This window comes from Oryzias latipes, chromosome 4, assembly GCF_002234675.1.
Source record: "Oryzias latipes chromosome 4, ASM223467v1".
Lineage (NCBI taxonomy): Eukaryota > Metazoa > Chordata > Actinopteri > Beloniformes > Adrianichthyidae > Oryzias > Oryzias latipes.
The window spans coordinates 17,093,673-17,105,210 of NC_019862.2; the positions used below are offsets into that span (position 1 = coordinate 17,093,673).

The 11,538-nt window shown below is 39.1% G+C and overlaps 1 protein-coding gene across 3 annotated transcripts in view; it reads right to left on the reverse strand.

Moving 5' to 3' along the window:
- ddah1 (dimethylarginine dimethylaminohydrolase 1) overlaps positions 1 to 10,971 on the reverse strand; it is a 90,984-nt gene extending 80,013 nt beyond the window's left edge. The window contains exons 1-2 of one of the 3 annotated variants that reach the window (XM_020702490.2): positions 10,741 to 10,971; positions 3,187 to 3,514 (exon numbers count right to left, since the gene is read on the reverse strand). In XM_020702490.2, coding sequence (XP_020558149.1) covers positions 3,187 to 3,480 — 294 coding nt within the window. In that variant the 5' untranslated portion in view covers positions 3,481 to 3,514; positions 10,741 to 10,971. Of the gene's footprint in view, positions 1 to 2,397; positions 3,148 to 3,186; positions 3,515 to 3,598; positions 3,734 to 10,740 lie in introns of those variants that run through there. The other 2 variants (XM_004068032.4, XM_023954336.1) reach the window with 2 other exon arrangements.
- Positions 10,972 to 11,538: the final 567 nt, after the last annotated feature.

Sequence of the window (11,538 nt, forward strand, 5' to 3'; positions counted from 1 at the left end):
GATGTAATTTCTCACTTAACTAAAGTCTTCTCGCTCTGGCATATAATATCTAAAAGCATCTCCATACTTAGAAAAAAGGTATCCAGGCGTTCTTTAGAAATCTGACCCTGAATCTAAAGCCACATCCATTCATCGCCTTTGCAGAGCAGTTCCACGAGCCCTTTGATACAGTAAAGAATTGCTGTGTTAGGGATTATTATAGGGTGAGGTTCTCGCTGAAGTAACATTTCTGTCAGAGGTCCGATATTTGTTGCTTACCTCACAACAGATGTGGGGGAAAAGCTTAAGAATTCTGCTCAATGCAGTGCTGTTTCCTTACTGTTCAGGCATGAAATTGCACTTTCCAACTCTTTCATCCAAACAAGAATTTCAAGCAGCAAAAAAATAAATAAAAAACCTTTTCACAGAGGATCATAATCAAACTCTGAGGAACTAGATAAACAAGGTCAAAGAAGCCTCTAATGTCTCTTCTGAGATTCTGAAGAGAAGCAGATTGAATCTATTCTACCAGTTCTTCACAGTATAAAAAACAATGAACCCGCACATGCTGTGGACCAAATCTACTTTTATGTTCTTGGTTTTCAGTCATGACTTTAAACCTGGAGTTAAATGTTTGTAAATTAAGAAACTCTTAAGGCTTGCTCCACTTGCACCAACAGTAAAAATAACGGGAGTGAAAACGATGTCCGTACGACACGTCTGTTTCTCACCTACGACCCTCTTACTTACCCTTACGTGTTGTTTAAGTGTTCACTACAACCTGTCAATTGCAGCATGGCCGTAGAAAAATGTGCATGAACACTTTTGGTTTACGGGTTGTTCAAGTGATCTACCATCTTAAACATTCAGTGTGGGCTGTCTGTGTGCCCAATACAGGTTTTCCCATTTTTGGCCCACAGACAGCTCATATCCATCCATAAAGGGCATTTGTAACTAAGACATAAACTTCTACGAGTGACTTTTACCCATAATCAACCTTTGATGCTAAAAGACAAGGCACTGAAATTCCAGACTCTAGTTTCTTTTGCTCCATAATCCAAACATTGAAGCCATTTTTGAGCTGCTGCTGGAAGGCTGACAGCAACAAGTAAAGACATGTAAGTCTGGTTGTCAGGAAAAGTGCCTGCTGTTAAGACCTGAGTAAAAAGTCATGAAGGACAAAGACATCTCTCAAAAACGAGTAAAAAAAAATCAGTTTTCAACAAACAAAAATGTCTACCATTCATTATAGATCAACAGTTAAACAATTTCTTCTAAGACATTTGTTTGTGTAATGTCATTCTGAACATACAAAGAAACTCTTGTAATATTTTGTGATTTTGGCTCTAAACATCCTAATATGTTCAGTGTCTTTTAGGACTAGAATTTAAAAATCAAATTATTATTTGACCATTTACACTGATCCATTAATCTAATCCATGAATAAATGTTCTTTTAAATTGATTTGTTCTTTATTTCAAGTTTGTCTGCCAAACAGTTGTAGGAATTCAATATTTAATTAAAATAACTTTCCATTTTTTTATTAAACCTTATGTGATTAGAGCTTTATAATACCAAACAAAATTGGTTTAACCAGGGGAAATCTGTATTAATTTGAATCATGTAGAATAAGCCTTCAGATTGATTTGTGATCTTTCTTTGTGTTCTTGTCAACTTTAGGATGGATTTGAACATCAAAATGAACCAGACCAAGTACCAAAAGAAATTGCCCCAAAGGTCTTGGAAATTTGCAGCTTTGCATTTAGCTGCATTAAGCTGCCTTCTTTATTACTTTTTTTCTTCAAGGTACATGAAGTTGTGCAATAATATACTTAATAACCCATGTAAAATATTGCAAAAACAGTTTGAAGTGCAAGTTAATTATCTCTTCTTGTATTACATTACCGTCTGTCCAAAGGATCTGGACAAAGTTCACGTTTCCAAAGGCAGCACATATCTTGGTTAAACATAAAGTAGAGTGAATTCATGTTTGCTATAACAAAAATAGAAAAACATGCTCTCTGTACTGAAACAGATCTCTGCACAGCTCAAAAACAGGCCATAAGTCAACAAGTCCTGACAACTCTGAACTTGGAATGAATCATTCATCTATCTGTATAAGATGACACTATCAAAAAGAAAAACTGTACTCAGAGTTAAGCTCAAAGAGATGAATTTGTAAATGACTGACAGCTCGGAAAATTCTGATACTTCTTTGAAACAGTGAGTCTTTGTCTCAAAATGCATCAAAGTATGCATAATAATAAGCAGTCAAATGAACTGTAAAAGCTATACAAGGTCTTTACATGAAGATATCTATTTCTTTACACTTGAACCTCCAACTTTCAATGTATGTAGATCAAAAATTAAACCCAACTGATAGTTTAGCAGCTTTTTTGTGAGTACATGTATACGTACATGCAAATGTACTCCCTTCGTCATAAATGAAAAGCGATGGCAGAGACCAGCAGCTCTGAGCTTTCCAATCAATAACTGCACCACCACCGAGGCTGAGGGACCATTAGCACCAATGGGCCAAGTAAAGTGACTGTGATGTGGACTGACAGGGGCTTTCACAGAACCCGACCCACCGTTCCCCTCATTGTCATTCAAGCAAACCCTCACACGAATACCCGACATTACACAAACCCTCACTCTGCAACTGTAGTTTTGCCTCCAAAGGAGCTCAAAAATGTAAGCTCCTCCTTTTTGGATTTGTTCTAAACTAACATGGTAACTGATGTAATGTTGCTGAAATGAGGAGGAACTAAAAATGGTGCAAAAAAGAAGAAATCCACTTGTTGCAGCTCAATGGCTGCACATTCCAAATGAAATCTGTATCCTCCTCTCATAAAATCCTTTGTTTGTGATGCAATGGTCATGTGTGATGCAATGTGACAGCAAAACTCTTAGAAATAATCAACTTATTGTTATAAATAAAAAGGACACATTTGTTGGTTTAATGTGGCTCCACACACCAGGTGGAGCACTGATTTAGTCATTTTGGTGCAAACATGCCTGAAAGTACATGAAGTTCTGCCTGAGTCCAAACTGCCCATCCATGCATCCTCTGCTCTCTGTACCATGGGAGTTCCACGGGCACGTGCGAGAAAGGATGTGACGCCTTGCCCTCCACTTTCACGTCAAACTTTTTTTTTTTTTTTTTTTTTTTTTTGCAGGACTGAATCCTGCTGACAGGTCCCCTACCTCTCTCCTCCTGCTCTCTGCCCCGGGTCTGGTGATGAGCGCCGTGTCACCGCACACCACGGCCGCGTCCTCCACGAACACGCAGTCCGGAAGCGATTCGTCCGCGGGGAGCTCCACCACCTCCAGCCCGAGCCTCGTCCTCAGGACCTGCACGTACGCGTCATGCTCCGTCCGCGCCTTGTCCAGGTCCACCTCCGCCTGGTTGGTCCTGAGCGCCTCCTTGGCCAGCGACGCAGGGATTCCCCGCACGATTGCGTGGGTGTAATGACCAAAACCTGCCATCAAACCAGCCATGTTTCTGCCTTCCTTTCACTTGGCGCGCTCAAATCTGAGAGAGAGAAACACCCAAGAGGCAAATCAGCCAATGAATCAGAAAAACGACCCTCTCTGGACCCGATGCCAGCTCTCTTACTCGTTTTTTTTTTGCCCCCCAGCCAGTCTGTTGGGTTTTGATTCTTTTATTTACAGTAGCGTGCTGCGTACAGTGTCAGTCAGCTCTGCTCTAGTCTCTAGGCGAGCGACAGCGCGTCTGTGACGCGCAGCGATCATCACGTTCGCTCTGTCAGCCTTCAGCGGAGTTCAGTCCAACAAGTGACAGCCTCCAGCTGATCCAGCAAGCCCACTCATGACATTAAAGTCCCCTCATAATCACGCATCTTACGTTTCAATCACACACACGCAGGACCATTTGGACTTTATCTGCAACAAAAACATATTTTACAACAGCAGCTTAAAAGTCTGCCTTAAACTCCATTGTGAAAATGAGGGCTCCCTCCTGAATTGATTTTGTGCTTTAGATGCTGTCAAAGTTAATTTTCATTATCACACATGCACGAGCAAATGGTAAAGAAACCAGGCGTCTGCAACCTCATGTTCTGAATCCACATGCCACTCTATATTCTTTAATTTTTAGCTCTTTGGCTTTAAAGAAAAATGCAAACGGTCTTGATAAATAATGGGTTTATTGGTCAAGTTTTGTCTTTTAAATTGATAATCTTATATTATAGAAAAATAAACTTTTTTTTTAACTGCTGACATTACACTAACTTAAGAGGCTGTGTGTGCTTTACCACTCCTCCAAATTGCAGACATCAGATAACTGAGCAAAATGAGCATAAAGGGTTTAATCCAGGGATGTCCAAAGTTTGGCCCGTGCGCCAAATGTGACCCATCTTAAAATTTTCATTGGCGTGCAGATTCCTTTCTTTGGCATGTTTTTTCTGTGAAATATGAAACAACGCTGTCCACCTAATATGCCAAGAAACTGTGGTTGAGTTTTTCAAGGAGCTCAAAATCAAGAGAATCTAGATAAGACATGCTAACAACGACAAGCTAACTGAAGATAAACAGTGCGAAAAAATGACAAATTGACAGTGATTTTGGTAAAAACATAGTTTTCTATGCGAATGATGCATAAATGAATACATGCTCATTTAATAGTCAGAATCTCAGGCCAAATGAATGCCCCTCAGACGTGTACACCTCACCAAATCTAGACCTATTTGCAAAAAGTTTGGACCCCCCTGGTTTCACCTATTGTTTGGAATAGGTTGAAAGCAGATATGCTTATCTTTGGCTGCACAACAGTGTCTAGTTGACATTTGGATTTGAGTAAAAGTATATAATTGTGTTACAATAGTAATTGCAAGTAAATCTGCAGCAGCAAAAGAATCTTATTTGACACGGAGGGTATTTCATTTTGAAAAGAACTTTCATGGACTTCTGTCTAAACTGGAAAAAAGTTGTTTCTATATGAAATTATATCACAATAAATAGCAATTATATCTTTCTCGCAATATTGATCACTTATCACAAATCGCGATATAATTGATATAAATCGTGCAGCCCCAACACTATTATATTATAAATCTGTAAAAGTTACATTTTACAAATTAATGGCTTATTACTCACAGAAAAATAGGTAGTCTGTTTTTCCAGACGGTAAGGTGGAACTCTGCGGCTCAGTAAGAACCTGGACCAAACTGGAACACTTTTTAGCATTAAAAGTTGCAGGACCCTGGTATAGACCATGCAGATTGTTTTTAACACAACCTGATTTTAGCCAAAGGTTGTACTCAACTAAGACTATGTTGCAAAAACAACATTATTACAAGTATATAGCAGCTTTAGTTTGGCGAACAATTGTACTGGTTTACCAGAAAGAATTTTAATATTATCTTGTATTTCCCAATTCAAAAAACAAGACAAAAAAAGAAAGTTACCACCCAATTGTTACCAGTCTTTCTGGTAACAATAAAAGTTTTGATAATATATTTGTAAATATATTATAACATACTTATAAAATCAATTAAAAGCTTCTATTCTGACTAGAAAGTATGTGTACAAGAGTGTGACTTCCTTCAACATCAATTTCAAATCATGCAGCAGTAGAACTCTTTTAAAGAGGGTAATTACCATCAAACAAGTTTCTATGGTTATCGAGTGAATGGGATTCATTCCTAACCACCTCTGACCCTATGGCTAACAAACTTACAAATCTTTCAAGCCAAGATTTTTTCTTTTTTTCTTCTACAAATTAAAATTAGAAACAATTGGAAAAACCGTAAACTAGTAAAAAAATATATTTTTTAAGTTTGTATGCTATTCAAACCCAAATCCAATAATATAATAACTAAATGTATCACAGCTTCTGTATTTTTTTCTTTAAATGAGTACATTTATTTAATTGTACGGACTTTAATAGATACATATAAAACAGTGGAAGATATTGGGGAATAACTGATGTCACAACAAATTTCATTAGCAGAAAGTTAATCAATCTATGCATCAATCTATTGATTAGCATGAAGGGAAGAAGGTCACATCTCCCAGACATTTGAGAACAATGAAACATTTCAGTAAAGGAAACAGAAAGTGTGTCAGCAGTTCAATTTTTATGGCTCTCACACATATTTTTAAAGCTATTTTCAGATGAAGGAACATGAGAAGAGATCAAACCTAATATTCAAAAGACATGTCTGCTGCGCTCTGGGCAGACTACACAAACTTCAAGGGCAAGGAATATCAAAAGGGGGCTTTCTACTTTTGTGAAGTGTAAGACAAGTATGGCAGGAATGGCGAGGGGGGGGGGGGACTTCTATTCCCTACGGTGCCATCTAAGGCAGGTTCTGGGCCCGGTGAATCCGTCTGAATGGATGGAATGTTTCTTCAGATGTCCCAGAAGCACATTCTTCCACCACAGGACCTCGGTTTGTCTTTTCTTGTTCCAGATTCACTCAATTATCCTTAACTGTTGTAAACATTCCAGTACATTCCAAGAGCCCAACATTCAATTTTCCACTCCTGTGCGGATCACCAAATGCCACTATCCTCTTCTCAACACCTGCCCCCTCCCAGCCCCTCCCTGCTTTCCTTCCCTCCTCATCGAGAATACACATGGATCCAGAAAAGACCTTCTCTTGTCTCTTTTCCCCCTCAATGAGGAGGAATTTAGGTTACTTTAGAATGAGAAAAGCCTTAATTCTTCAGGCACACCTGGTGGTTTCATTGTAGAGTTATGTGAAATCTAACCAGTGAAAGCAGACACGCTTCTGCAGCTGCACGCTCCACAAACAGCACGCCTTTATGGCTTTGTATGACTGGAAGATTGGAGATGTCTGAGGCAACACAGACATGCATGATTACACAGGTGCACACGACAGGTTAACTTGTCAGCACACGGTCATTTTCAAATTAGCCAGAAAAAAAATAAGAAATCACCAAATTAGTTTTCTAAAACATGAACTAAATTTAGAGCATGATGATTTGTCATTTGAATAGAGAACTTTTGTAATGTTTAGGAGGAAAATGTGTTGTTTCTGTTGAAAGTTTTATGGTGCGTCCTCCATTCTGACAAATGCTAAGGATAAATTGAAAGTACCGTACATTCCTTTTGAGGTTCCCAAGGAGAATTCCATGAGATCTTTGTGTTATAAAATCCACAAAGCTACAATTTAGCTTTTTTCCTCCATTATCAAAACAACAATCTGATTTTGAAAAACAGGAAAACTGGAACTTGATGGGAATCACATAGTCTGAAATCAATGAAATCAATCACTTTGAATAAATCAGCCTCACATATTGACAGTATGTGAGAACTGGACTGACTGTGATGTCACCCATAGAAAATGACTAACTTCTGACTCCAACCAAATAACGTCAATTCAGTCGCCATTTTTCTCGCGATATGGACAACGCCATGTTGGAGCCAGACGATGTCACTAAGTAGTGATAGATTAGAGTCAGTCTGAGTATACGTTTCTATGGCAACCACTTTCACCAACCTGGAGTGAGCATTTTGGAAGTCCACACCCCCTACCACTGAAAGCAGGCTCGGGAGAATCTGTTGAACAAATGTTTCGAATGTTCAACATGGGGGGCCGGTGGAAAGCACATTTTATTGAGGCATCTGATTGGTCAGTTTGGGACTTGAATAACCTGCGTCTATGGGATTTTGGAGCCAGGGGGTACTTCCTGTTGAAATGCGAGGGGGGAGGGATCACTAAATCCAGTTCTCATGTAGTCAATAGCTTCATGTTTAAAACTGGGTAACTGAAAAATGAAACTATTGAAGAATTCTGTTGAAGGATCTGTTCAACCAGCCTTGAATCAGGTATTACCTCATTTCTCCAACGAGCACCTGGATGGCTCAGTTGGTTAAGGACTGTCACATGGGAAATCAGTTTGATTCCCAGGGGCCACGATGAGTTTCAAACAGTGTGGGTCCTTGGGCAAGACCCTTTCGAGTTACTACCTAACTATGTAGCCACAAGGGGGTCCAAGTCTAGGTCCTGTTGTGCCGGTCCTCAGCCTGGATAAAATACAGGGTTGTGTCAGGAAGCGCATCCAGCATAAAAATCTCTGCTACACCACCTGAGTGAATTAGATTAGATATGTCCAAAAGTGAACAAAAAAACTTTATCCAATATACTTATACATATATACTTCTGTGCCATTTTAAAATATTTTGCAAGTCTGCCGTAAGATGCTTTTGTGACTGTGGAATGTAGAAAGAACCCATTTTAAGGGAGGAGAGTTTTTCACTAGATCTTGTCTTGTGTATTACTGTTTCCTTGTAACCACAGCTACGGATTGCAGCTTCTGGACATACTGCTGACTCCTTGTTTGGGTTTTTCTAACAGAGTCAGATTACTTACATTTTAACAGTGATGTTTGTTCTTTGCAAACTGTTCTGTTTTTGGCCAAGATTATCATGTTCTCTTACATTTTAGACATTTGATAAAATTGTTTTGGTTATCGTGCCCTCTTTAAATTGTAACCATCCGGTGGAAAAATGCAACACATCCCCTTTTAGAGTGACCCTGTCACTTTTTCTCAATATAACTTTAGTGCTGGGGGAAAAAAAATGTGTGAAGGCTGAACTTTAAAAGTGTGTGGATGATAGGCCACAAACAAGCATAGTCTCATCTTTTTCAGAAAATCAGGCTACCCAGCAAAAGTTTGATTGAATTTGTCCAAATGATTTCTGATCATATTTGGTCACAAACAAAATCCCTTTATTCAACAAACTCCCATCAGCTCTATCAGACCATACAGTAAGTTCCTCTGAGCCTTTTCCACTACAATCCATTCATTTTCTTAACCCTTTCAGGGTCACAGGGTCACAGGGCTGCCAGAGCCTAACCTGGCTACTGTTGGGCGAAGGTGGAGTGAAACCAGGATAGGTCCCCAGCCTGTTACATGGTCACACAATCACACACATTTACACACTCACAGAACAATTTACAGTCAATCAACCTATGATGCATGTTTTTGGACTGAGGTAGGAAGCTAGAGCTTGGAGAAAACCCACACATGCACGGCGAACACGTAAATTCCACACAGAAAAGACCCAGCCAGGATTTGAACCCTTGCCTTCTCATTGCGAGGCATAAGCGCTAACCACTGCCCCAGATTCCAGAAATTAGCATATTCTGGCTGAGCTAATCAGAAAAGCACATAATGGTAGCACTGTTTTTAGGATATATGCTTAAACAATGTGAATAGCATACTTCTTTTATTTTTTTTTCCAGCATTTGCTGGCGGTTTTTCTGTTCAGCAATGTGTCAACAAACCTAAGTAGTTTATTTTGGACAATCAAGCATTTGCTTTTTAAAGTTGCTATACTTACAACATAAATTCATAAGTTTATGGCTGGGTCTAGTTCCTCTTTCACTATTCTGCTTGCTGACCTAGTTTTCTTTTTCAGATTAATCACAATGTAGTGGAATGTGTTGTGTATGGTATTTTGACTATCCTTGATAAATTATAAGACCGCCGAAAGCCAAATGTTTTTTTTTTAATATACTAATAGGTAAAACCTCAGGAATGTAAACATGTCCCCACATAACTACATCCCCACAAATGTAAATATTTTGTCACAACTCTAGTAAATGTTTTAAACTCTGGCTTTTCTTAGGCAGCGCTGACATAAGAACAAACCGTAACTCAACAGACTTCCTGCAGCTTTACAAGCTGACAGAGAGGAAAGGCTGCTCATGCACATTGTATCCTAGTTATGACATTTAATTTGGAATATAAGAGGGCGGAATTTGTCGTTTCAACATTCTGTACTGTCCTGTTCTGTTCTGTCACTTAGCTCTGGATGGGGAGGCTGTGGCATTCTGACCCAAGACATTATCTGCGAGAACTCCTGATTTCTGAACTTTGCTCCTTGTCTGAAATGAAAATGGTTTTCCATTGAACTGAACCACAGGATGAAACACAATGTCTCAAACGGGTATAAACAGTACGATAGCCAAAACATCCTGACCAGAGACTGAACTGAACTGAACACATAGCAAAGAGAAAACATAGCAAAGAGAAAACTACAAACAAATCAGCTGATATTTGGAAAACTACAAATGCTGTCTGTTCGAGACAGGAGGAGGTCCACACATTCTACATTGGATATAAATACATGTTGTTGGACTATAAGTCGATCCATAGTGTAAGCGCTAAAAAATACATTATATAGAAGAAACCTGGCCAAACTTTGCACAAAAAATAACCACTTAAACTCTGAAAAATACAGTAGTTGACAAGCTTTGAAACAACTTTGCAAAAATACATTTGAAAAATTTGAGATAGTTAACAGTTAATAAGTCTTCGATCAACAGTGTAAAGGACTGGACACAAAAACACTAAAACCATAAAAGATGTTCCATAACTTTCTATAAAAATGTATTAGTTGCCTTAAAAATGCAAATGTCCCTCTTAAATTTATAGCTGAGACTCAGGCTCATTTGAATAATGACTATGACTTAACTGTCTCAACCCCTCTGCCCACCACGCACACACAAGACTGTGAAACAAGTACAGAATGGATTGAAGAGACCCCCCCCCACACACACACACACAGAAACCAAAGGTTTGAGAAGTGATGTAAACTTCCATTGTGGAAAAAAAAATTGTCTCAAGGTTTTCTTTTCAATCCAGAATGTCAAAATAAAGAACACTCAAAACCAAGAGGTTTTCTTTAGAAGTCAGATTAAAACAAAAGTTCCTACACTATCACAGCAAAACAAAACAGCCCTCCAAAAGGGCAACACTCACCGCATTCAAGCCGTCCTGTTGAACTACTGCCCCTCTGTATGTCAACACATAATTGTAGAAGTGCTGAAATGTCCTGCCCTATAAAAAGAAGTGAAAACGTCTTCTTTTGGCGTCTGGCAGCTTGTTTCTGGCAACAGTAACCACTTGCAGTGCGCCTTTACGCACACGCGTTCGCTTCTGGTCAGTGTTCATCCATATGGATTCATTAAACCCTCTGTGTTTTTGTGTCCCACCATCACAAAATGAACAGGGCCCACTTTCTTTTTCTTTCCATTTTTTTCACGAGAAATTGTGAGGAAATATCGGTGTCTGAGAAGGATTTTCCCTGCACGGAGAGCATATTTATCAACCTTTAGATGTCAGGCATGCTGACCAAAAGAAAGAGAAATATGTTAATAATCCAGGCTACTGCCATACCAAATATGGTAATATTGTTACGTGTGAGCTCTGGTGCGCGCATCTGGAAGCGCTTATGCTCCTCCGAATAAAGGCACCGGAGAGCCAGAAATAGACGCTGTACGTATTCCTGCGCACATCTTTGAGACTCCCCAAAAACACCTTCTTTTGTTTCGTTTTCTTGCCATGCAGCGTGGTTTAACTTATAAGAAGAAGTCATCTGTTTTTAAACCGAAACAAGTGGCAGAAAAAAAACCTTTGGAATCTTTTTTTAAGATGGAAGTACAAACAAACGGCTGAACGGACGCAGACGTGCGTAAAATCCCCCGCTAGACAAAAAAAAATCAATTGAAGCTGACTTGATAGATGTGAGAAGCGAACAGAGGAAGAAAATGAAAGGGA